This window comes from Heterobasidion irregulare (assembly GCF_000320585.1).
Source record: "Heterobasidion irregulare TC 32-1 unplaced genomic scaffold scaffold_01, whole genome shotgun sequence".
Taxonomy (NCBI): domain Eukaryota; kingdom Fungi; phylum Basidiomycota; class Agaricomycetes; order Russulales; family Bondarzewiaceae; genus Heterobasidion; species Heterobasidion irregulare.
The window spans coordinates 660,054-685,005 of NW_009258197.1; the positions used below are offsets into that span (position 1 = coordinate 660,054).

The following is a 24,952-nucleotide window of genomic DNA, read 5'->3' on the forward strand; positions in this document are numbered from 1 at the left end:
CTGAGGCCATGACCATGGGCGAGAAATCTGGGATTGGACAGGAGCTCGTGTACGAATACGTCAAAGGTGCCTTTCGATCTCTTTCTGCTACACTGTTTCAAACTCACGAACATTGACACTCAGACATGTTCCCTGCACCTCTGTATGACTCTTGTCTGCCTTGTGAAAGAGCGACCGCTGAATAGGCTAACAGGATGGTCAACTACGGAGACAAGATGCTCAATGACAAATTCGACGGCACGAAAGGCTTTGCGATAGACGGAGGCATCAAAGACGCTTCGTTAGTACCTTTCCTATAACTGTGAATGCGGAACGCTCATCGACTGGCTTTCCCTGCATAGACACATCCGCCGCCTTACATCTGAACATAATGCGCCGATGCCCACCATAGACGCAGCGCACAGGAATCTACTCACCGCCCGCGCGCTCCACAACGCGCAGGCGCGCACAGGTACTACTCAGTACCCCGTCCTTGACTGGTCCGCGATTGTCGCAGGTACTAGGACAGCGGCTGGCATGAACGGGCTGGATACGAAGAAGGACGTATGTCGTGTCTCACCTGCCTTTCTTGCTGGTTCTGCTCGCTCACTTGCGTCTTAGTACTCTGGTCCTGTAAGAGACGATTAATCGATTGAAAGAGAGATATAGAACTGGGATCATAGTGTGGACTACAAAGGGAAATCGCTGGAAGTGCTTGAAATTGTAATATCTTTCTGGATTATTGCATCTATTCGTCTATTCGAGACCAAAGGAATTGAGTGCGCGATTGTAAGAATCCCATAGCCGATTAAGCGCTTGCGACCTACGGCCAAGTTGCGACGCGCTCGGTTACTACGCGTTCATCACGTGTTCAGTCCCATTTTAGACGAAGTACGCCCGCGGCGCGGCACAGAGCACCGTCACCTCGATGTCAGACACTCAGCTCCGTGTGTTTACTCTTAATTGCTGGTAGGTTGCATCTATACGCACATTCATGAATTTGAGTCTGATGCAGGGCGAAACGGGATCAGGGGCTTGAAGTATGTCTCCAAGAACAGGTCCGAACGCATAACGGCCATTACAAGCTTCCTGGCCCGGTCAGACTACGATATTATCGCTCTGCAGGAGCTCTGGGTGTACTCAGACTACGAGAAAGTACGCTCCAGCGTTATAAAGCGTCTACCCTACTCCAAGTTCTTCTATAGGTGCGCAGGCAGACCAAAGGGTGATACTCATGTATCTGTCTGTTTCTGAACGGTTTGTGTATGCAGCGGGGCCCTGGGTGCGGGGTTGGCGATATTCACGCGCTTCCCCATCGTGGCTGCCACGATACACCCGTACTCTTTGAATGGCTCCCCGATGGATGTCGCTGGTGGGGATTGGTTTGTAGGTAAAGCAGCCGCGAGCGTTCTAGTCACACACCCTGTGCTCGGGCAGATCCAGATATTCAATACACATGTACGTATGCATTGCTGCCACACAACCTATGCATTAATTTCTGCCGTGTCATTGCCATAGCTGTTTGCGAAGGGAGGCGAAGGGGGGCCTGAGCACCACAGAGCACATCGTTTAGTGAACGCATGGGAATTCGCTAAGCTGGTGAAGCAGTCCGCCGAATTAGGTCGCTATGTGATTTCGGTAAGCTCGACGCTCTCGCTCGCGTGAGACATCTCACGGCTTGTCCAGGCAGGCGACTTCAACAGTATCCCCACGACATTGCCCATGACTGTCATCCGGGACCATGCAGGCCTCCATGACGCGTGGGTGGCCACGCATCCCTCAACATCGTCACCCAGGTCAGCGCCATCGCCTTACGACGCCATCCAAGTGCATGGCGTCACGGCAGACTCGCCCATCAATTCCTACTCGGCGGGCAAGCCTCTGGACATATACGCGCGGGCCGCGCAGGGCAAACGCCTAGACTATGTGCTCTACCGCGACCCACACCATCACCCGCTCTCGTCCCCGCTGTCCTATCGCAAGCTGGTCTGCGCGAACACACGGGTCATGCTCACGGAGACCGTGCCCGGTCGCTCGTTCTCCTATTCAGACCACTTCGGCCTCGAGGCGACGCTTCTGATCCAGCACCCCGAGGCGCACGAAAATACGCTCCCTTCCGACCCGTCCGCGCTCGCCGACGTGCCTAGCGTATCCTCCGTCTCAGCAACCGCGCCGACAACACCGTCGACACATCTCTCCGACGCCTCCGCGACGGCGATCCTACAAGCCCTTACGACGTGCTACCGCCATGCGCGGGCGCGCTCACAGCAGGAGCTTCTTATTTTCGTCCTCTGCGCCGTGCTGGTTGTCGCATTTGTGATTGGCGCGGCATGGTTGCCGCACACAGCCTATGCGCCTATTTTTGCGTTCGGCGCCGCCTTTTCGACATGGCTGGGCACTACGATGCTTTATATCGGGTTCGTCTATGGGCGGTGGGAAGTCAATGCGCTCATGAACGTCATAGAGGAGCTAGAGCTATACCGTCGAGGTATCGACTCGACTGCAGGACAGGGTGGGGTCGAGGACACGAGCCGCGGGAGCTGAGTGTCCTCTGATACATATTTGTCCCATCGACATTTGATCCATCCAGTTATTGTCGTACGACCATCTGAACTCTTTTATCAGAAGAAGTATCGGATCTCCCTGCATAGGGCTTCTAATTAAACACTCATTGAGTTGTTCTCACTCTGAGAATGGAACATTGACACGGACCCCTTGGCACTGGAGACCTCCGATGAACCATAACTTACCTACGACTCATTCCCACGACTTGTTCCACCTGTGCACCGGGCCATCTATCATTAGAGACTCCCAGAAATCAGGGTTAATTTGATCAACGAGTCACTGCAATCCGAGAGACCAACATCTCAGGCGAGTCCTAACTGTCTCCGATACTTGATGAACTCTATTAGATTGTCCCTGAGGCCCTCGCCCCGCCGACGCAGATCACGCCCTCCCTCCCTTTTCCGATCAATGCCCTTCACCGCCTTGCGGACGCCCTCGACGGCACTCGTAAGAGCATCGAGATATTTGCCTTGTTGGAAATTGACGTCATAAGGCTGCTCTTCGTCAGAGTATATGTCGATGAGCGACGAGACAGCCTGGAGCAGCGCCTCAGTTCCGACGCGAGACGGCGATGTTGTGGTCGGGAGAATAGACAATAAGTATTCAGATATAAGCTAGGGGGTGGTCGGATCAGTAGAAGCTTCTAAAGAGAAGAGATTGATCATACTCGGTTGGCGTCGATCGAGCCTGGATATTGTCCAAGGCTCCCAAGCGCGCCAATAGCCTTGACGCGGACCGCTTCATCAGGCATCGCGTCGCAAAGTTGCATGAGCGCTTTGACATGCTTCTCGTTCGGAACCTATTCATAGAATGAACGGAAATGAATTGACATACCTGGGCTCTCGGAAAATACGATCACGCACGATTTTTGCGGTCCACACGATGCTGACGCCCCACAGCACCCCGACACCGATCTCCCACATCTCCTTGCGCTTTTCCTGTCCCAATCCGCCCCCCGTGCCTGTTGCTTCCAGCGCGTGCCAAAGCTCGACCCATACCCGCCGGCCGGCGTCTACATCGGCAGCGATAGACGGGGTTGGATTTGTGGCAAGGGAAAAGAATGCATTATTGAGACATTCCAGGGCAGCTGTATGAATCGCGCTGAGGGCAGATGTCGTAGGCGGATGTGGCGATGATGCATTGGGTGGTGGAAAAGAGAGGGGGGTGGGTTGTATCAAAGAAAGAAGGGGTTGAATGAGGGCAGGTAAGATGGAAGAGCTAGGCGACAGTGTGCTATTTGCAGTCGGATGTGCGTCATCGAGGGACATTTCTTCGTCGGCACCCTCGTCTATGGCTGCATCACCTATTCGGGATCAACACAGTCTTTCAAGTGATAGAAATGATTCAGATCACACCTGTATCCTCATCCTCATCCCCATCGTCTCCGAGTGAGAAGTCAGGATCGGGCAGGGTTGCACATACACCGGTGAGCACTTCAAGAGAGAGCTGAACAGTCCTGAGTTTCGCCTCTATGCGCTCCAACTCAGTCTCAGTCTCAGATTTGTGATCTGACTTTGGAACATGTTTGATGTTGAGCTTCTCAATCGGAGGCTCTGTGGCCTGCAATATACGTTAGTGCTGGTCAGGTTTATCCGGAACGGGGACATACTTGTCGTCGAAGAAGTTCTTGTACGAGGTTCGATACCTCTAGCAAGGAAACGGATGAAATGACTGAGATCATCACGGGCAGCAGGACTTCTCTATCAAAGTCGACCAGAGCGGTCGATGGAGGGGGTAACGGCGATACATTGCGTAGAATTCCTAAGCAGAAGGCATCAGCCTGTATGCAAGTAATGGGATACCTCAAGCCTACCGCATGTGAGCACTGGCAGCGTGATTGCTCGCTCGTCCTGAATGGGATTTTTTCCTTTGCTGCTCATCAAACTACCCTGTGACCTGGCAATTTCGAGAAGGCAGGACGTATAGCTCGAGTCTGCCCTGACTTCGCTTATGGCAGGCATATTATCGTCGGTGAGAACATAAAGACACTGTGCTATGATCCGATATAAGCATGCCTCTGGCACTCGATTCTAGAACCGGACAAACCTGCAGAGGTGACCGTGGTCAAGGGCAGCTTTTCGCGATAAGCAAGGAAGGACATCAAAAATGGGACCAGGCTCAGCTGGTTCACCGCATTCAACGCCTTGTTGGATGTCTCGCTAGGGATCCTTAGCTACCACGCAGCCGTGAGGCCAACCATGAGACTCACGAGAGACACCATAGGATAGTGATAACGTTATCGGCAAACTCATAGACTACGCTTTGAGCGTTTTCCGGTGCCGTTTTGGGAGATTCCAGATACTGTGACAGCGTCGTAGAGATCTGCGGATTGTTTAGCTCCCGTGTATACACAGAGTTCAAAAGGATGACCTTGGGTATAAACGTCTGCAGGGGTGCAATGATATTTTTGTTGTACATTTCAGCACAGATGTCGTAGCCCCCATCGATACATAGATTCCTAGCAAAGCGTAGCGTAAGAACACATTTTGGCAGACGGAGAGCACGAGTCTAACGCACCGTAAGGCCCCTGCAGCTTCTACGACCACTTCCTCTTCTCCGTCAGAAAGACGAGTGATCAGTGCGCCTACGACGTTCTTCCCCTGGAGCAGCCTTCGCGTCGACGGATCGTTATAGATCAGATTCGAGACGGCCACACAGGCCCATTTGCGCTCCGCACCGTCCGCGCTCCCCATCTGATCCATTCAACAAAGGAGTTTAGCATCGAAGCTGACGACACACGGTCGTCGATCACACCTTCTGTATGATGGGCAGAATCGCCTCCTGCTTTGATGAAGACGAGGAAGCAGATGCAAGGCCCTTCGGCAGATGTGAGTCGGGCACGCGCATCGGGTTGTGTCGACGCATAGAGCGTTTTTTTTGTGACTTGCCCATGACCGTAGATGACACAAGGTATCGAAAGAGTAACCAAGCCGTAGAGATGAGCGGGATGTCGATGAGCACCGTGATCCAACACAATCCGCCTCCGACGAAATTTGTTCCACGTGCCCCGATCGCTCACTGCTGCCCGAAATGGCAAGTCCAGTGTTCAGTATTCAATCTTCCTCCGGCAATTCTTCCATAAATTTACGATGGCCGATGGCCGATCTTTGTAGTATCTTTGTGTATTAGTTTAAGTTCTCATCGCTTCTGATAGGGGCAATCCGAGGATATGGAGCGGCTGGAATGATTTCGCCTTGTATTCAGGGGCAAATGTACGAGATGCAAGACTTAGGACGGACTTGTGAGTCTTCGACTCATTTGACGGAACCACAAGGCATTCACAAGTTTTGTTCACCATAGAATCGTAGATGGAGCTCTCACCCGGGATAAACCGGTACTTACGCATGGGGAGCAACTTTAAACGTGACAACCGCCTGGGGCTCGATGTAGTTCGCCAACACGATGAAGCTATGACCCAGCAGTAAAAAGCTGTCCAGACCTGAAAATGCTCGCCGACGGAGGTGTTCAGCTTGAAGACCTCAAAGCAACCGGTAACAACAAATATCTCGGGCTGACCAGTAAAGCATCGATACCGAGTAGGCTAGTAGCCTACTAGGAATACTTGACTCAACTTTAGAGTCTAGACTCACCTGGTAAGATCGGGGTAGCGGCAGTACCCTGCACAAACTTATAATCGAACGGATCGAGTATCTGCCGGGGAGATACGCGAAGACGCTTAAGAAATGAAGCCCGTCAACCGCTCGGTGAAACCCACAAAGTTTGACCTGACATCTACGCAAAGTCGCGTCAACACCATCGGAGAGGGCGTACAGCCTGATGACCACGAAGAGATGTACAATCTCCCTGACTCATCGGCCAAAAGAGAGACGGTAAGCCCCGTACAGCCTGAGCAGTATCAGAGCTACCAATTGCCATAAGGATAGACGAGAGCCGGTGCGTACTTTTCATTAGCAGTTTCATCTCAGCTGATGGTGGACCCCTGCGGAGACGAGTGGAGACCGATCGATAATCGCCCACCGAATGGAAACCGCATTGCGGTTTACATGAACAACTCATCGTGACATACCTAGTGGCGGCATGCATAACAGAGAAGCAGACCATGTGCGCTGTCAACAGTGAGAATGCCTGGGAACATCGCATTTTGAGTAGCTCGAATGACGACAGTCCAGCGGTTCGTGCACTCAGACTGAGTTTCGCAACAAAGAAATCAGGTCATCGCTTACTGCAGAACAGCTTCACGTACCTCGATTCCACTGCGCATGGGAGGCGCCATCATCCGCAGACTCCGTGACCTCAGCACCAAAAGGAATGTTGTTCAACGCGGTCAGTCAGCCTAAGAAATCACAAGTCACCGGTTGGGGGTTGGGGAGCGCCCCGAGGGCGCTCCGCATTCCACTTCTTCGCAGTACGGTATACCCATTAGGCAACCCTTCAAGTTCGCAAGCAAAACCTTGCGCGACAATGCCCAGTTTGGAAGCAGACCCACGGAAAGGCAAAACTTTACGCACGACGATCGCCGTCCGTTCACACCCAAGTCCGGACGCGAAGGCACCGATAAACAAGCGGGGACGGACACAGACTCGGACTCGGAGCACACGTCTCGACCTCACGAGAACCTGCAAGAAGCCACAAGCCGGGCCATCATATGGGCCGAGAAGAAATTAAGATCTGCCGAGCGAGAGCTGCAGTGTCCTCGAGCATTGTGTATTGTAGCGGCCTAAAGTACACCTTGAATTGCCGTATGCGAATGCGAATTACTTATATATTGTATGAACGCACACCATGCTATGCTGCCATCGCCATCGTCCACGCACCAACCCGACGCCACCGCTACAGAATGAAACTAGAAAACAACCAAAGCAGAGGGAACGAGCGTAAGATGGAACAGGAACAGGAACAGGGGGGCGGGACGGGCTATGGGGGATGTACAAGGGACGTTGCCGGCCCGTCGTCGGACTCCAGCGGCTCAGACGGGTCGCATGGCACTTCACTGTGTGGAAGATCCGATCTTGAAATCGAGGCAGGCGGTGGACTATGCTCTGTGTACGGATCCTCGGGATAACCGTCCCATAGCGGCGGTGCGCTAGCATTTAACGTTTCGATAGTGCCCTCGCCGTCGTCATCTAGCGGAGGAGCGGACGGGCTAATGTCGGGGACAGAAGGTGGTATGCTCGGGGACTCCTCGAACGGGGGCGCAGAAGGACCAGGCTCGGGTTCGACCCCGGCAATATCCAGGTCCTGTTCAAAACTGTACGGATAGTCATCGTAGTGAGGTGCGGCCAATTTGCCTTTCGCGGGAGGCAAAGGTAACCCGGAGAGGGGCGGGCTGTATGACGGCCTCAGCTCCGGAGAGCCTGGAGGTGACAGGGGCGGAAGATCGTCGGGTAGCAGGGCATTCTCGTAGTCCTCTAGCGTAGGGACCGACGGTGAAACGTGCGGCGAGCTTTCTGCAACAGCGACGGGAGGGGCGCTGGCCATGGCAACCATGCGAGCGAGTACCGCCTTATCATCAGTTGCCACATGAGCGACGCGGGTAGAAGGCGTGAGCCCGCTCTCTGCTTCGTCCACATCGGGTAAGGGTGGTGATGGCGGTGGCGGTGGCGGTGATTTTGAGGAGGATGGGATAGCACTAGACGAGCCATAGTATGACGGTGAAGCCCGGCTTCGAGAGATATTTATAGACGTCTGTAGCGGGCCGGGGGAGTTTGGTCGATATGCCGGTGGGTGGGAAGGGGAATCAAGGTCGGCCGGCGCCGGGGTGGAGATATCTGTGACATCTGTAGGTGGACCTGGGGTTGACGGCCGCGTGGGTGTTGGAGGCGCGAGGGATGACGAGGCATCGATGATGGCACTACGATGTGAATGTCGAGAGGGCGTCGGAGAGGAAGCTCGACTGTAACCTTGCGATACGGTGTGTTCCCCAGGGTCTTCCCGCAAGGTCTCACTCGGCATACCAGATTGAGAGCCTGACACGTTTGAGACCACCCGATTCGTACGCCGTCGACGTACCGAGTGTCGGATATTCGCCCTCCAGCGGTTTGCGGCTTTCGTCCACTTCTTTTGAGCCGCCTTCGCGTGTCGGACGCTCTCGGAGTCCTCGTCATCTGACGCATCCTCGTCCCCTCGGTGCTTCTTTCGCGACCTCTTCTCGACATCCTTAAAGACCTTGGACTTTCGTCGCCAGAACACGCATGCGACTATGAGACCTATGATGGCAAGGGCGAGAATCAACGACAGTGGTAGGATGACTCTCGTAAGGTCGCGCTGCTCGGTACTGGCTGGCTTCCAGCCGGTGGGGAGGGCGTCGAGATCGAAGGTGTCCAGGGTGGAAGTGGTGGCGGGTTCGGTGGAAGTGATGGTTTGATTTGTATCAGACTTGAGCTGATCGTTGACGTCGTTTGGGAGTGCGCTCTCTGAAGCGTCGGCGCACGGGACCTGTTCGCTCTGGGTTGTAAACAGGATGCTACAAAAGTGGGATGCGCTGCCGCTCACCGAACACAGCATAGAACCGTACAAAGACCAGCTTGAACTCTTTCTCCAGAGGCCGTCGGCGCCCTGGACATACTTGTCTGGAACGAGCGAGCGGCTGTCCAGCTTCCTGTGCACGGTCGGAGTAGGAAAGTCGGATGCGCGGGCGGGGTGACCGGGGACGGGGACAGGGGAAGGGTGAGGGTGGGAGGGGAGAGGGTCGTCGATGAAGGGATAGAGGAAGGGAAGGGAAGCGTGTGTTGTGTGCTGTGCATCAAGAGGGCGGCCGTATGCGGTGGCTGAGGATGCGCTGACGGCGGCGAGGAGAGTGAGGATGCCAGAGGACGGGATGACCGCGGTGCGATGACGCTTGTTGCGGCGGCAACGACGGCGCGGACGTGATGGAGGTGTGTTGGTTGTTGTGGAAGAGGACGAGGGACCTGCCTCAGCAGGAAGCTGGACGGGCTTGGCCATCGTACTAGGGGCGCTGTGCCAAGACACTCGTGGACGGAGACAAGCGACCGAGTTGGCTGAGATTAAATCAACGTGGACCGAGCCGTGTTCTGTGTGCTGGGAGCGGCGGCTGTCGTCCGCGCATGGATAGGAGGGACGGGGGCGGGGGCGGGGAGGACGCTGGGGACGACGACGGCGACGGCGACGACAAAGGTGGCGAGGGTAGCAAGGGGCTCGAGCTCAAGGGAGCACCCGGTCCTCGCTCGGTTTATCAAGCTTATCAAGCACATATTTAGCTTGCAGCGCAGTTATTTTTGGCCCCGGAAATTTAAATAACAACACAACAACACGCGTCCGCTATAAATAGAACACTCCTGCCGTTCATCATGCTAACCACCGGCTCCGTCGCCGCTCCTCCTCTCGTGCCGACGCGTTCGCCAACACAGCAGCCTCCTCCTCCCGTCCCCGCCGCCGCCACACCGTCTCCTCCGTCCCCGCCTCGTAGAACAACTTGTAGCTCCCCAGGCTCACCCGGATCCCCAGGTTCCCTTCCGTCGTCACCGTCTCCCGCGATCCTAGATCATCCGATGTCAGGTGTCTAACAATAGAATCGCCCCATCGTTAGTCGCCCGCGCAGCCAAAATAGACTCCCGTCGGTTTGCCCACCGTTTAAGGAAAATCGGGCTCGTCGCCTTTGATCTACGGACGCCTGCCCCGCCCACCCACTCCGTGGGATGGTCCATCACGTAGCTCTCGACGTACTCCCTCCATCGGCCGACGCTCGTACCGCCATCGTTCACGCTGGCTTCATCCGCACCCACCAATTGAATGCGCATCGCTTTGGACCCGGCATCCTGTGAGTTTCCTTCCGCGTGAGTTTTGCGTTCCAGCTGATCTATTGGCATCTGACTCACCCATTCAACTCCGTAAAGGTTGTCATCGGACCCAACGTGACGCTCTGCGGCGCGTCTATATCGCATGACATCCTGCTGTGTAAAGCTGTTCTCCGATCTTGCCTTCTTCAGAAAATACCACAGTTCCTGGCACTTGTTGTCTGTCACGACCGTCTGAACCTGTCACGCCAGATGAATGAGCTCTCTTTTTATAGTTCCTATGGAATTTCTCACCTGCTTGATGAGCGCCGCGATGACTTTATCAACGGTATAAAGATGGAACGCCTAGAGCTGGGTTTAATGGAAGAAGCCTCCGTGACGACGGGGAGGATGGCGTACCTTGGTTCCAAAGAACCATCGCATGTGCTCCTCAAAAGTAGCCTGGTCCATCTCACCGTCGAACAGTTTCTCGCACGAGTCCAGGAGATACATGTAGAGCACATTCGAGTCTTCGGTCAGATCCTGGTCCTGTACGGTTTCCAGTATCTGGTCGAGTACCGCAGACGGGCCTTGCGCGTCTTCCAGACCCAGCTCTACCGCGATGGGGTTAGCAAGGAGATGCTCAAACTTCTGGCTCGCATGCTTTGCGCCGACCTCCTTGCAAATCGATAGCCGAGAATAGAGCAGCTGCATCGGAAATTAGATTCGCGACTGACATAAAGTTCACTCTCCAAAAATAGTATGCACGCACCTGGAGCAGCCGCAAGAGCGTGTACAGCGTCGTATTCGCGAAGAACGGACGTTTGCTCACCGGAGCCTCGCGAATAGATTTGATTTCATCCGTAAGGCTCTCCCGTATCCAGACGTCCGCAGGTTGGGTGGGTGCTCTCTGTCCCTCACCTTTCGCATCCCCATTTGACGGCGACGGACCGTCCTGCACAAAAATACGCGACCCACTCGGCTGCAGATCGTCCACCACGGGGGACGCCGCTCTGGAGCCTGCGACAGAAGGAGTCTGTCCCTTTCGAGCAGTCCATTTCTCTTGAGCAGTCTTCAGTAGCTTCTTCCGGAGGTCGGCAGGGTGTACACCACCACTGGCATTACCGGTGCCCGCAGACCGGCGCCCACCTCGGTGTGGACTTGTCTCCTCCAATGTATCGGCAGCGCCCGTGTGCTCATCGCCCGAGTCATCGTCGTCCTGTTCGAGGTCGAGTGGCCCGCAAGCCGCATTGAACTCCGGAAGGGGGAACATGCACAGGGTGGGTACGAACACACGCAGGAACTTCTCCACGCTACGCCTCTCCTGCTGACTGTAAACCGCTTGATTATGGTCGAGATATGAATAGACCAGCTTGAGCGAATCCTGAAGGACGGCCGTGTCCTGGAAGCTATACTCGAGCTGGTGCCCGGGCGAGCCGAAAATGAAGGTGGGTTTTCCCTCAAGCTCCATCTCCTGAAGCTGCTCTGCTTTGATGCCCTCGATTTCCATGACGAGCGACTTGTTGGTGGTGTTCTTCTTGTCATTTGCTTTGAAGTTGATCCCCATTTGATCCAGCGACTTGTAAAAATGCTTCGCCTCGGTCTGCCGCCAAGTAATGCCCCAGGCCCGCTGCGCACGACGCCATTCATCGCACTTTTGCTTCAGCCGCTGGAGAACGACAGGCACGGTGACGCTCGGAACGTCCTGAAGGGCCTGATAAACCTCCGACCCAGCGTCCTTCCCATAAATCTTTTTGATCGTACGCTGATAGATGCATTTGCTCTCCCCTCCGAGATCAGGCTTCAATCGAAACTGTGTTCGCTCTTCATGCGACATCTCCTCGATCCGAGCATTCAGCGACTCCAGAATAACGATCGTACGGATGATGCCCTCGAAATGTATCTCATACTCGTGGCGCTCGTCCTCGGTCTTGTGCATCGACTCTTCGAAAGTGTTCTTCTTGTGTGTTACGAAGCCACCGTCTTCGGATGCCCAGGTAGGGTGGGAGACCCATTCGTCGTTGAGCACGGATCGAGCCAGTTGATCTCGGCCAGATGTGGCCAGCCTTGCCTCCTATCATAGCAGTAATATAGTGAGCACTCGCAGACAATAAATCTTGCACAACGCTCACACTATCGGGCAGTCGACGATAGCTCGGCCCTCCCCCATCGTCCACTGGGGCAGGTGGAATTAGTTCAGGCGGGCCTGTCCGAATGCTGAACGGCGGTCCATATTCCACACTTTCCCGCTTGTCGTCCCAACCGAGGAGTGCCTTGAACTGTGCCAGCAGCTCGCCATGCCCGAGAAACAGTTCCGCGCTCGCAATCAGCTGCTTGGTATCGATGATATCCTTCGAGTACATATTCAGCAATTTAAAAAAGTCTTCCCACGTTTCCCGGGGTTCGAGGGTCCTCTTGGCTCGGTCGAAGAACTGCTGCTCGTCATGAGCTGCTGAGCTGGGACCAGTTGCCGCAGCTAGGTTTGGCGAGTCTACCCAACTGAAGGTCTCGTGGACGTGTATGCCCGGGAACGCCGGTGTAGAGAAAGACGCCGACTGGCGCAGGTGGGATGGACCTGGTACAGGTGAAGCCGGTGCGGGGAAGCTGGTGAACGTCGGAGACTGCGCATGGCCCTTTGCAGGCCTGACCCTTTGTTTCTTTCTATTATCCTGTGCGCGAAGACCGTTAGTCGATGCGCGCGGCGCGAGGCTGAAATGCACAAGGCAACTCACTCGTCCAGGTTCAGCCCGCTGAGATTCCTTCCCCGCCTCTCTCTTCCGACGTCTAGATGGAGGCACTTCCTTTCGAGCAGGGGATGGGGGAGCAGCCTCATGGTTCCAAACGCTCGTTGCTGTAGAGTTTTGTGGGTGCGGCAGTATGCCGACGAGTGGCACTGCTCGAGTGGCGGACATCTCAGGCAGGAAGTCTTTGAACTCGCCAAGCAGATCGGGGGTGTCTTTGAAAAGGACTTGGACCTGGACGTAAACCTACAGGCCAGATCGCTAATAAAACACGGTGGCATCGACGGACAAAGGAAGCGCAACATACCTCCTGCATCATCCTTTGTTCTCTGATTTGGAGCGCTTGCTGATCCTTGACTTCCTTCAGGTAAATCTGCTGCTCTTTGCGGTAGTTTTGCAGAATCTCCAAGAACTGCTTGTACGTATTCGGTTCATCGGGGTATCTCGTTTTGATTTTGTTCAAGTACTGGATAGCATGGTCGAACTCTCCACTTTGTTGTGCTCTCTCGACCGCGTTCTGGCTCTTGTTACTCATATTGCCCAGCACAGACGCTGCGTGAGCAGTCGTGGAAACTCCCTGAGGTCCTGGTGAATAAGATGCAAGAGGGTCATAGTAGATGGGAGCAGTTGAAGGTCGGCCATGTGGGGATGGAGGCCGTGAGCCAGATGCAGAGGGGATATCTGAGATGGTATGCAACGGCGCGTGAAGCTGGGCTACTTGAGGTACAAACGGAGACGCGTTCACGAGTCCAAAAGCCGGTGTCGGGATGGTGGAAGTGGTTGTACCAGTGGGTGTCGTGACGGTAATGAGGTTCACGTCGTGAGGGTCAGTGGAACAATTTATGTGGTAGCCCGGCGGAAGGAAGGTATTAAATCCTTGTATGAGGCCGGGGTTTCCGTGAAAGAGCATGGAGACGCGTTCGATGACGCCTGGTGTGTCGATCCTGAGAAACGATTAGTGAAAGAACCATTTGGAGGATCGGATGAAGGCAAAAGGCCAGTGCTCAATGAAACTATGACATAGCTGCAGTCCCGATAAGGTAGGAACCGGTCGGACCGCCGGCAAGGCTTTTGGCCTTCCGTCATACCGTGCAATGTGCAGGGGAACGACATCGACATGCAAAAGTGTCGGAGAGACTTGGATGGAGGGCAACATCGCGTGGATGCATAGCTCCCAGTCAACAGTGCCGAGATGAATCGAGTTTCGGAACTTCCATGTGAAGATACGCCGCGGCACTCCCAAGGGAAGATCGGCAAACAAAAGTAGACCCCAGGACTCACAGCTGGCTCTTGAAATCCTTCATTATATCCAAAAACTGATTGTAGACATCCGGCTTCTCCGCAAACTGTATCTTCACCGCGTCCAAATAGCTCAGCGCATCCGTGACGTTCAACGGGCGGCCTCCATCCCCCAGTCGAGGGGTACCAGGACCACCGGTGTTCGACGGGCTTCCTCCCAGGCCGGGGACGGGTGTTTCAGACTTGGGGGGTGCGAGAGGCCCGCTGGATGCTGCCCGCGAGCGAGGTATAGTTGATACGCCGAAGGAACCTCCCATCCCCCGCATCTCTTGCTCCAATGTGTATGCTTCGGACAACTTGGATGGTCCAGCAGTCTCGTGGTCAGGAGAATGGCTCCGACTTGGCTGTGGTGCTTCCTGTTGGATGGCGACGGTGTGTGCAGGTGATGACGGCTCCGCGATCGCAGTGAAGGGCGGGGTACTGGAGGGTGCAGCAGCAAGAGAGATTACGTTGTGCTTGGGAGCAGGAGAGAGGGGCGGAGGCAGTGGTGGTGTTAGAGAGATATTCATAGCCGAGTCGTTACAATTTACGCTGCGATGCAAGCTTCTGGCGCCCACCGCGTTCTCGACAACCGCAATGTCGTGGGAGAAAATCTTATCTTATCTCCCCAGAGATTGATAAGATCAGACTTCAGAACTCAAGTACTCAAATATGGGTCGGTGCAAATGGTACATATGGAAAATCTAATCACGGGCAACCAAGAACAAAGCATCACGAAAGAACTCTACCTGAATTCATATCACCCATTCCCAGGAGCCCGGTTATTTCGAGCATGGAAGCTCTTCTCGCTTATCATGTAACTTGCAAAGTACTTACGGAGTGGTTTGCTGTATCCGACTGGATGGAGGAGAAAAACATGGATATAAAAAATTTAAGGCTTGGTGTATGATTGTGAATTCACTCGAACGTTGTGTACATATCCGTAGGCCTCCGGCGAAGCCGGTGTAGGGAAGAAGTATGGGGCTTCGTAAGGGTAGGTGCGCGCCACTGAAGTAGAATTCTTCTTTTGCATGGCACCGTTTCCTCGATGCGTGCTCTGCTGGTTCGTCGCTACACGAAGGCTCAGTAAGCCCGGACAGGACCAAGTGACGATTGATATTGCACAACTCACACGAATCGGTGCTAGGAGATCGATCGACTCGCTGCGCGACGGTCGCTTTCCTCTTGAGCTTGCGTCCTGAAATTTTCATATCTGGAAGCGAAGCCACTGCATGCAGAGGGGAGGTCAACAAACGCATGGGACTGCTCTTGTCCCGCGGTTGCTCTGAGGGCAACGAAAGGCACCGACAAAGTTTCTGCTTCGGCAATCGTGTGTGCTTGAGACTTGAAAACTGTAAAGAGGGCTTGTGCTTCCCGGATTGAGGGCATTCTTCTTCGGATGACTGACAGGGCGCCGCCTGACCAAACGTCCCACTGGAAGTCACTGGATCCCCCGTCGTTATCAGCTCGGCTCGTGGGCATTCAGGTAAGGTCGGCATTGAGGGAGGTATAGAGCGGTGAGGATCATGCCAGGAGCGATTGAAAGAGGGGTAGGGTTCAGGGTCTGAGTGTACGGTGATGGAGGAGGTGCGAATCGGTGGCGACGGCTCAGAGGCTTCATTCGATGTCACGAGATAAGTAGAGAAACTACGTTGCCGCTGTCCATGCTCACGGGTCAGCGGTACCATAGGAGGTGGCCTCTCGCGCAGCGTAGGTTCAAGTTGGCTGAGAGCCGTAGCCATGATGCTCTGTGTGATAGTTTTGTTCAAGGAGAGAGAGAGAGAGAAAGAGATCGTTCCACACGCACCAGGATGAATCCAGCCAGTGCTTGCATCACACAAGAGACCCAGAAACCGAATTCGTGCCATAGCTGGCGGATCATATGAGCACGTGGGAGAATGTGATTTCCTCGTTCTTTCTGGTCGATTCGGAGGATACGAAAAATTGCTTCATAGCACAGACAGAGGTATGAGAGTGCTCGAAAAGTAAGCGACTGCAGGAGATGGTATTGGGAATCTTATAGGTAGAAAGTTAGGGGTCAAGTTATGAGACATAAGATCCTGATCGACGGCGGGAAACCAACCAGCGGGATAGGGAAAGGCTTGGTATCATCTTACCAACCTGGCTGATGTAGGAACACCGTCATATCCAAACTGCTGACTTGCTGACTTGTTCCACGACGGGTTCCACATCGATATGAACTACTCACCCACCAATCAGCGCAAGATGCAGCGTAGAGAAACCGAAGAGCCGTCAGATGTCATCCAAATTGAATGCTCCAATCAGCTCCAAGAGTACCCCAAGTGGGATGCTGGTATCTGCATCCGCGACCTCGCCCAAAGAGCCTGAGCAAGCCAGAGGTTCATGACGGATCCGTATTATTCAATCGACTCGCAGAATGAACTTAAAGAGGTCCGAGGAGATATTAGCAAGCGGTGGTGTGTGGGAATTCGAGGTGTCCTCGTCGCGATGGGTTGGATGCAAGGATAGACCAAACTGGGCGCCCGGAGTCTTCGGCACAGTCACGTGACGGTCTGTGACGGTCTTGGACTCGTCGTGTCGGGCGCTGTTGTAACGACTCCCAGCTTTCTTCCGAACGTCGTCGACGCCGTTGCCCGTCATCTTGCTCTCTCATCGTCGCTAAACACACGATGCCCCCTCGCGGCAATGAAGGACTGGATTTCACCCCAATATTAACACATTATCTCTTCTTGTTCACTAGTATTCTTGCAGTGGTCAGTGTCCCATTGTATCTCGGAATAGAACGGAAAATTTCTCATCGCATCCATGGATCGTCTGATACAGGTTGGCTGGTTTGTAGCCTTCATATCACAAGCAGTCGTGACTGCACAATGTGAGTCGAATCGTACCTCTCAGCGCTCCACGCTTGACTGTCATTTCAGTCGGCCATGGCGCTGTTGGAACCCTTTGGTTTGCGATCTTTCTCGAACTCTTCCTCGTCGTTGGCGTCCTATACACTCTTGCCAGCGACTCGATAGCGATGCATCGCTTCCAGATCTCCACCTTCGGTGCGGTTGCCATCGTATTTTCCGTCCTCGGCGTAGATGCGGGAATCTTCACCGGACAGGCTGCTCGAGGTGCAATGGCTGCTGGTTGGCTCATCCTCGCCGTCGTCAATATTCTCTGGGTCCTCTACTTTACTTCAGAGGAGGACTCGCTTACTCTTCACGTCTTTAATGCATTGGGCACTGGCGGCCTCACCCCTCCTTCACGCAGGCGTCGCACACGCACGCAGTCCGTCCATAACATGGGAGCTGGGAACGGCTACGGCGGAGGATACTCTTCTCCAGCAGGCGTCGGCTCGGCTCCATACGACACCAAAATGACAACCAACTTTAGTCCGGGGGCGGGTATTCGGAGCCAGGGAAGTCTCCACGGGAGTTCTGGCGTGGACGGGGGGCCCCCAAAGAGTTTGAATGGGGCACCGAGCATAGCAAGCAACATGGCTCCAGGAGCATCGTCGATGCCAGGAGAGAACGGAGGGGTGACTTCGCCGCTCACGACTCCTGGAAATGCGGGGGTTGGTTCAGGAGGAGGCCCCCCATTGCCTGAGGATACCAGCATAAATTCGGAGGGATACGCATATAAAGCAAAAGCACTTTATGCTTGTGAGTATTTTGGTCAGACTGGGTACTCGATCAGAACTTATCCTATCTCTAGATTCTGCATCGCCTGATGATCCAAATGAGATATCGTTCGCCAAGGGCGAAATCATGGACATCATGGACAAACAGGGCAAATGGTGGCAAGCTAAGAAGGCAGATGGGTCGATTGGCAGTACGTTTATTGTCCCCGATGTCTTTCTTTACAGCCCTGACCTCGAACCGTCCACAGTCGCGCCATCGAATTACCTTCAGATTATCTAACCCATCTATTGGGTTGCTTGACCCATTTCGCATTTTCTTCTGCATACGAACATCACGAAACGAGAAGCGCACAGCGTGCGATGATGCCTACTCGACCTCATACATACCCTATTAATACTGAGCCACCGTCCTCACTCCTTCTAAGCACCACCTGCTCCTTTCTCCTCCCTTTCTGGTGCTTGGGCGATGCTGTTGATAACAGGGGTTTATCTTAGTGCCTCATCGTTCATTTCATTGCTGCTTCAGTGACATGTCGCGATTCCTAGGTATGTCGTCTGTTAGTCTATCTCGAACACTCTTGTTGTGCTATCTATATCAGCCACGATCGGGATACCTCCCAGTTTGGACTCTTTGTTTACCTACCATTTCGTTTTCCCTGTGTGGAGTTCGACGGACTCGTGTGCTCTGCTCGGTCTATAGGCTACGCACTGTATGTGTTCAATACGACTCGCTTTCATATCGATGTCAATTTGCGCGTGAATCGCACAAAAAAGCGAACAGCTGGACATTACATCGTGCTCTGGAATACTGTTACAATGTTGTTTGTTTAAAGCGTATAAGTATGCATCAAAAACCAAAATCATGTCTGTCAATGCATGCGGCCAGGTCCATTCCCTAACACCACCAACCGGTTTCTCTTCCTCCGCCCACCGCCCCCACCGCCACCGCCTCGTTGCTCTAACTCATGCCAAGCAATGTCTAGATCCCACTCGTCTTCCTCCTCCGCCCTCCGTGCTGGCCGCTGTCCAGCCACCGGCTGCGGAGTGCTGGAGTGCAACGCAGATGCAAAGCTGCGGGAGCCCCACGCCCCGGTCACGGGAACATGCTCCGGCTCTAGTTCCGGTTCGTGTACATCCTCGACGGGGGGCGACTCTGCGTACGCCGCGTCAGTCGGGACGCGATATAGCGGGGTGCCAGTCTCCCTCCACGCAACCGAGGCCAGCTTCTCCTTCTCTCGCTCCTCGGCGCGGGCACGCGCGCGGTCGTCTTTCCGCCCCTTCTCCTTGCGCCGTGCACGCCGGCTCTTCAATGCACCTTCAAAGTTGCGCAGCCCGTCCGCCCCGACGACGTCCGTCAGATCGGCCTCAATGAAGACGACGTCGGCGCCCTCGGCCACGTGTCCCAGGTACTTGCAGCGCTTGCGTAAATCGTCGTTGACGGACCCTTCGTTGTACGCCTCGACACGAACGACGATCGAGTCTGGGAACGATGCGTACCCGTTGAAGTGGGCGTTCAGTATCTTGATGTCCAGGGGGTGCAAGAAGATGGGCATGCCCGATGCTGCCTGGTAATAATAGTACGTCGAAGTGGAGGGGGGAGGGGGATTGAGGTTGCGACGCGGCTTCTGACTCCGGGGAGGGGCTACAGCGGGTGGACTAGGGACTGGCGCAGAAGAATTCAGACCAGACGAACGTGCAGCCAGATAAGCCTCTGGCACATCAAATGTCTCGCGCTGTGCAGCTTCCTGCTTTCGCCGCTGCTCGTGGTATAAAAATCGAGCCTGGATTTCATGCTGGGTCTGCAATGTCTTATCAATGGCGTTCCGAAGGTACTCTGTGTCCAGTGCCGTCGCCTTGGCAATCTGCACTTGTAACTTCTGCTCTGCGGCGTCAACAAAAGTCACCCCGAGGCTGTCGCCCATGCTCAATAACATTCGCCTCTCGATTGTCAAATCATTGAGATCTTGAGTGAGCTTCTCGACTAGATAAGTCGGCGTCGCAAGCATAAATTTGGAGTAGGTGTAAACATCGGGGAGGAAGTGAAATGGTGCTTGATGAGGGGGGAGTATATCAGAGGGCCAAGTGTTGGAGCGCGGGAGAGCTAAGGTGGTGATTTGAGGCCTCTGCATCAATCGCATTCGAAGAGTAGAGCCGGGCCGTGGTAGGTTATCGAGAGCTGTGGCCACGGACGATGACGAGGAAGAGGCTTTAGGAACAAGCCCGTCTGGATCGTCTTCGGCCTGGTGAGTTCCGTCGAACCATTGGACGCTCTTGAGCTGCTTCTCGTTGACCGAGTCAAAGCAGATCGGGCATCGGACCCACTTGGTATTGTCCGAGGTATTGAAATAATGTAGAATACAAGGAAAGCAAAATACCTAGAGTGAAGAAACTATGTTTAGATCGAATGCATATGGTCTGGAAGTGCACCACTGACATGCCCGCATTTGGTCATTCTAGGAGCAGTGGGAGGAGAGAGACATATGGGACATATAGTGTGTCCCTCGTCCTGGAGAGCCCCTTGTCCGCCGCCAGCAGCAGAGGCCAAAGCGGAGCTACGTGGGATTATAATTTGCTCGATATCTTGCCATTGGAAGAAGCTGTGAGACACACTCAGCCTTCGAGGGGATCAGAGCCCAGGTCAAACATACATGTCAGGATCAGCGAAGTGTACGGTGTAGTCCCCATTGGGGTTCATGACGAATCTATATTGCGCGTTAACAAACCCTACAGGCCAGTGAAGTCAGTTGTGTAAGTTGCCGATATGGAGATAGGATAGGATAGGGCACCCACTCTCTTTGTTCCATACAGGATGCTGTACCCCATGTCTGCGGCTTCTCCTAGGTAACACCTGTAGTTGCTGTGTTTGTCTTGGAGGCAGTGAGAAGTTGAGGAGATGATTCAGGGATTGTGATGAAGCCGTCTTAGCTGAACGCTTGGGGGTCGAGGGAATAGATTGGGGAGTCGTTACACCACGAGTAGCCATGAAATCACTGCGTGTATGAGAGGGGTGAAGATTCAAGGTGATTGGGAGACTTGTGGTATCTCCTGGACAAGCAATACTGCTCGTCGAAGACTTGGGAATGGACAGCCGTGGGTCTGCAATGACTCAACGCCACAGCTCGTCGCACGTGGCTCGTACGCACGTGCGGGACCGAAACAACGTCACAGACAAGTACAGTAGCTCCCCCGAAGATTTGGTGTCGATCAAACCACGGGTCTACACACCCCATACATGTGGATTGACTGCATCGCATCCCGCGCATATCCGGTACGGTGCACCGACATCCTAGAATGAGGTGGGCCACAACGGGCCATACATGTATGATACGATTGTTACAGGTAGGGAAAAGCTCCAAGATAGATTACTCAGTACCTCAACACTCCGGTGGACTGCAGAGCGGGTGGAAAGCAAAACAACAGCTGCTCGACCTATATCAATCGACCCAGTTCGGCTCCACCTTGAACTTCGCCTTGGGAATGTATTTGCCAACCTTCGCCTCCGCTTCCATCCGAATTTTCACGGTCCTGTGAACGTTGAATCCCGCCGAGTGCTGTTTCAGTATCTTTCGCCCGCGGCCGAGGTTGACCCTAGCGTAGTCGATCGCAAATGCTTAACTCAACGGATAGTGCCACGGAAAAAAGGACTCACGAAAACGTCGAAGCCCAAGATCGATCTTCCTTCTGTACCCTCGTCTGGAACGGTATTATCTCGAGGATCCACCACCATTTGGCAAGCTTCAGCTGGTCATAGATCGGACTAAGGGCGTCGTGTAGATCTTCCTCTTCCTCCGACAGCACAGAAGATTGAGGGCTGTCAACGAGTGTGCCGTCTGTCGGCAACAGAACGTGCTTGCTTGGGCTTTTGGCATCTTTGCCTTGTCCAGAAGGAGCAGCAGAGGACAAAACTACGGGAGGAGGACGTGGCCGCACAAGGGGGTAAAGTGTGTCTGGGTCAAGTCCGGTCCCTCTGAAGCCACCGCGGTGAAATTGAATGCCCGTGTCAGCGAGAAAACATTGACGAATCATCCATCGCAGGGGGATTCGCGCTAGACAATGACGTGTATCGTTATCCACGGATCCGCCCCCGATATCTGAGAGAATCATTCTCGTCGATCGAGAGCATTGGGTATAGAATGAATTGCATACCACAGTGACAGCCAGCGAACCATACTTCGAGTACATCCGTTTCAGTGATACGATCATCGTATTCGCGTTCTAGATGCCGCGAAGACATCTTGCCGTCGTGGTGATGACGATGAGGATGGTGCTGGTTAGATCGTGGCATGTCTCCACGCTTAGTACCTAGCTTATGCTCATGAGGTGGAGAGAGATGCCAGTGGTTCGCTTTGAACTTGGCTCGGTGCTCGTCGAGGGAGATAGCATGCCGGAAATAGCGGACAGCCGTGTTTGACTTAGTGAATGGGAGTCTCTTGGGGATCAGACCCACAGACGAGACAGTATCCCTGTGAAGAAGAGAGTCAGAATATTGTTCTTTGCTGATGATAATAGGCATACCACACGCCGAGGAATTCGATCTCAACATCTACCGAGAAAGCCTTCTTGAACGCATTGCTCTGCTTCCAACCCTCCTCGTTGTCCCGGGCGAACATTTTGTAAGCAAATGGGACTTGCTGATGATTGCATGCTGGTAGTATTCCAACCTACACGATGTGAGAATCAGGCCTGACTGACAGATCAGACTGAATGCGCACTTTGTGGATCATCCCTGCCAAAGCGCGTGCGGTGTATGCACCTCGAGAGAAGCCAAATATACAGATCTTGTCCTCTGCTTGATCTGTGTGCGATAAAATCAGCCACCGACTGAGCCCTAAGCACACAGACGACCGAATACTGACAGTTCTGCATCAAAAATTCATATCCACCTAGCAAGACGCTGTAAGGAATAACAGCCGATTTAACGCGAGCCATTACCCACCCATGACATGAGCATCAAGATATTTGGCAACCGCCATGTCGACAATTTTAGCAAGTTTCGCCATGAATGGCGTGGCGATCTGAGGGGAGGTGTAAGTACCGATCCCAGCCTGAAGGGTACAGGATAGGATACGATCAATTCAAGCCCAATTCCACTTTGTTGAACAAAATGAACCTGATAGTATACCATCTGCTGGCTGCGATCATCCTTCTTCAACATTGAGAAGAACGAGACGATGTTGGAGTTCTACAGGTCTCTGGTCGTCAAAAGGATATCATGCGATATGTCGTGGGGAAAGGCGCATACATCCGCATCGAACTGATCTCCTGTTCCGTCGAAGCACAGAACTAGGGTACGGCGCGCGTGCGAAGACGGGATCACGGTATCGTCGAAGGACAGTGAGTACGGGGAACTGGTAGACCTGCCTCCTGGCGAGGACTGAGCAGAGTCAGCAGATTCCCGACGAAACGGGTCTGTGTGGACATTGGTCGAAGGCTGAGCCTCGGATTCGCTGTGACTGCGAGGGGCAGGGAGAGACATGGATTTAGCACCAGAAGGGGAAGAAAGATTAGACTGAAAGAAGTCAGAGCCCCGCGCTATATATCTAGTGATGGTCAAAAGCCCCGACAGTTGGTCTTCTGCGTAAGGAACTTGGCGTACATGTATGGGCAAGCTTCTACAGCTTTCCATTCAGTATGTCAGACGACTATGATGCCGCCGGATCCGGCGACAAAATGATCATGATCTGCGACAGGCGGCATAGCAAGAGCTGGCCTCTCCCCGAGAGCCAGGTTTACAGACGGGAGTCTAAGGAAGAGATAGTCGCCAGAGAGTCAGAGTACTCCAATGCAAAAGATTTCATGAGTGCAGAATTCAACCCGAGCGATATTCCTCCGCTGCCCACTTAGGTTTGAGCATTGATGACAGGTTGTGCTTCCATGAATAGATCTGGATAGATCATGAGCGCTTGAGCACTGCCAAATGCCACAGCTAGCAAGTTGGCAGACAGCACGTAAGAGTCGGAGATGATCTGCTGGCGCTGGAATTCAACAGAAATGGAGAACAGAAGACGCCGTAAAGGGGCAAGTTTACTCATGCATGGTAGTCATCATCTATCCCAATCAGCAACGTCAATTCCTCCGCATGACGGTGTGCGGCGAACATCGGACCCGTTCTACGCGCTTGGGTATTCTGACCAGGTTCTCTCGGTCTTCAGCGAGCACCGCGGCAGACGTGGAGAATACCAGTGTAAATCCCTGCCATGCGATGAATGAACACGGTTGTTCAGAGTAAGTGCAGTATGACATATCGCATTGCCAGTTGTTACAGGCCTCCACGACGATATTTCCCGTGGTGCAGTCAGATAAGGATATTCGGGAATCACATCAGAGGTCGAAGAAGAACCGCCAATGTTGCCGCTGCCTTTGAGGGTCGCTGTGGTGCACTCTGACGTAGGTCTCAGCGAGTGGGCAGGGAGAGCGGCAGTGATGATGGGCTGATGCAAATAAGATTGTCCCGAGACGCTGCTCTTCGATAATCTGAGGCTCCAACCTGAACTCGTGACACTCAGTGACCGATTGATTCGCATCGAAGGCTCGAAGCATGTGTGGCCTGCGTTATGGCGCCGTCGCCGGTCGGTGATCAGAACAAAGCTTATTGCGGCGATGTGACAGCGCACCTCCATCAAACTTTTCCGTGTTCAGTGGTTGTGCAGTAAGAGCCCGAGTTGAGAAAGAGAGAGGGATGTTGATGTTGAAGAGCAAAAGTCAAATCGCCTCGGGCCAAGGATGCGACCGAGGGCTGTTGCTAAGGATAGATCGATCGGCTGGCGGCAGAGGATCTCGTGCCGCGTAGCCGAAGGGCCGTTTACTGCTCCTTGGTTGCTAATATCCACCTTGAAAATGTCGTAAGTAGCAGCCTTCGCTCAAGTTCTCACATATCTCTGTGCTTTCTTATCCGCGCTCTTATTGTAAACTTGGTCTTCTGGTTCTTATTTTTCCATTCCCCGAGCGACTCCCCACCTCTCTTGATCACTGGTCAACCCGATGCCCCCCACACCGACCGAAAAATCGCGCACAGTTACAGACCCACCGAAGCAACGACGACGACCAGGACGAGTGCCCGTCTCGTGTGCAGAATGTCGCCGGTGCGT

At 53.8% G+C, this 24,952-nt stretch overlaps 9 protein-coding genes across 9 annotated transcripts; 3 read left to right on the forward strand and 6 right to left on the reverse strand.

The window, feature by feature from the left end:
* Window positions 1-194: 194 nt before the first annotated feature.
* Window positions 195-600, forward strand: HETIRDRAFT_306522 (uncharacterized protein; the record flags this gene model as incomplete). Its single annotated transcript, XM_009542358.1, has 2 exons — window positions 195-280; window positions 342-600. The coding sequence occupies 2 exons, from the start codon at window positions 195-197 to the stop codon at window positions 598-600; spliced, it is 345 nt and encodes a 114-aa protein (XP_009540653.1).
* Window positions 601-903: 303 nt separating this feature from the next.
* HETIRDRAFT_468277 (uncharacterized protein) lies at window positions 904-2,604 on the forward strand. The gene is made up of 5 exons (XM_009542359.1): window positions 904-948; window positions 1,011-1,184; window positions 1,251-1,437; window positions 1,498-1,617; window positions 1,666-2,604. Exons 1-5 carry the CDS (start codon window positions 908-910, stop codon window positions 2,521-2,523), a joined length of 1,380 nt encoding a protein of 459 aa, XP_009540654.1. The 5' UTR covers window positions 904-907; the 3' UTR covers window positions 2,524-2,604.
* Window positions 2,605-2,785: 181 nt separating this feature from the next.
* HETIRDRAFT_468278 (uncharacterized protein) lies at window positions 2,786-5,436 on the reverse strand (the record flags this gene model as incomplete). Its single annotated transcript, XM_009542360.1, has 11 exons — window positions 2,786-3,158; window positions 3,212-3,343; window positions 3,408-3,827; window positions 3,898-4,104; window positions 4,154-4,305; window positions 4,358-4,537; window positions 4,591-4,703; window positions 4,754-4,866; window positions 4,915-5,002; window positions 5,062-5,237; window positions 5,299-5,436. The coding sequence occupies 11 exons, from the start codon at window positions 5,434-5,436 to the stop codon at window positions 2,847-2,849; spliced, it is 2,031 nt and encodes a 676-aa protein (XP_009540655.1). The 3' UTR covers window positions 2,786-2,846.
* A 1,756-nt stretch (window positions 5,437-7,192) lies between these two features.
* On the reverse strand, window positions 7,193-8,656 carry HETIRDRAFT_145121 (uncharacterized protein). The gene has a single exon (XM_009542361.1). The coding sequence runs from the start codon at window positions 8,455-8,457 to the stop codon at window positions 7,420-7,422; it is 1,038 nt and encodes a 345-aa protein (XP_009540656.1). The 5' UTR covers window positions 8,458-8,656; the 3' UTR covers window positions 7,193-7,419.
* A 1,154-nt stretch (window positions 8,657-9,810) lies between these two features.
* HETIRDRAFT_306075 (uncharacterized protein) lies at window positions 9,811-14,535 on the reverse strand (the record flags this gene model as incomplete). Its single annotated transcript, XM_009542362.1, has 10 exons — window positions 9,811-10,024; window positions 10,075-10,280; window positions 10,341-10,499; window positions 10,554-10,604; window positions 10,659-10,946; window positions 11,011-11,159; window positions 11,208-12,312; window positions 12,371-13,225; window positions 13,338-13,923; window positions 14,261-14,535. 10 exons carry the CDS (start codon window positions 14,533-14,535, stop codon window positions 9,811-9,813), a joined length of 3,888 nt encoding a protein of 1,295 aa, XP_009540657.1.
* A 614-nt stretch (window positions 14,536-15,149) lies between these two features.
* HETIRDRAFT_447347 (uncharacterized protein) lies at window positions 15,150-16,879 on the reverse strand (the record flags this gene model as incomplete). Its single annotated transcript, XM_009542363.1, has 6 exons — window positions 15,150-15,328; window positions 15,390-15,485; window positions 15,666-15,872; window positions 15,930-16,005; window positions 16,065-16,127; window positions 16,649-16,879. 6 exons carry the CDS (start codon window positions 16,877-16,879, stop codon window positions 15,150-15,152), a joined length of 852 nt encoding a protein of 283 aa, XP_009540658.1.
* A 29-nt stretch (window positions 16,880-16,908) lies between these two features.
* Window positions 16,909-18,606, forward strand: HETIRDRAFT_58635 (SH3-domain-containing membrane protein; the record flags this gene model as incomplete). Its single annotated transcript, XM_009542079.1, has 5 exons — window positions 16,909-16,992; window positions 17,063-17,111; window positions 17,161-17,886; window positions 17,939-18,055; window positions 18,113-18,606. 5 exons carry the CDS (start codon window positions 16,909-16,911, stop codon window positions 18,142-18,144), a joined length of 1,008 nt encoding a protein of 335 aa, XP_009540374.1. The 3' UTR covers window positions 18,145-18,606.
* Window positions 18,584-20,847, reverse strand: HETIRDRAFT_431303 (uncharacterized protein; the record flags this gene model as incomplete). Its single annotated transcript, XM_009542364.1, has 4 exons — window positions 18,584-20,239; window positions 20,299-20,461; window positions 20,513-20,588; window positions 20,655-20,847. The coding sequence occupies 4 exons, from the start codon at window positions 20,845-20,847 to the stop codon at window positions 18,734-18,736; spliced, it is 1,938 nt and encodes a 645-aa protein (XP_009540659.1). The 3' UTR covers window positions 18,584-18,733.
* A 302-nt stretch (window positions 20,848-21,149) lies between these two features.
* On the reverse strand, window positions 21,150-23,673 carry HETIRDRAFT_456611 (uncharacterized protein). The gene is made up of 9 exons (XM_009542365.1): window positions 23,107-23,673; window positions 22,975-23,046; window positions 22,801-22,909; window positions 22,721-22,747; window positions 22,577-22,659; window positions 22,380-22,525; window positions 22,011-22,327; window positions 21,514-21,955; window positions 21,150-21,452 (listed from the first exon to the last, which is right to left on the reverse strand). The coding sequence occupies exons 1-9, from the start codon at window positions 23,488-23,490 to the stop codon at window positions 21,299-21,301; spliced, it is 1,734 nt and encodes a 577-aa protein (XP_009540660.1). The 5' UTR covers window positions 23,491-23,673; the 3' UTR covers window positions 21,150-21,298.
* Between the last annotated feature and the right edge of the window lie 1,279 nt (window positions 23,674-24,952).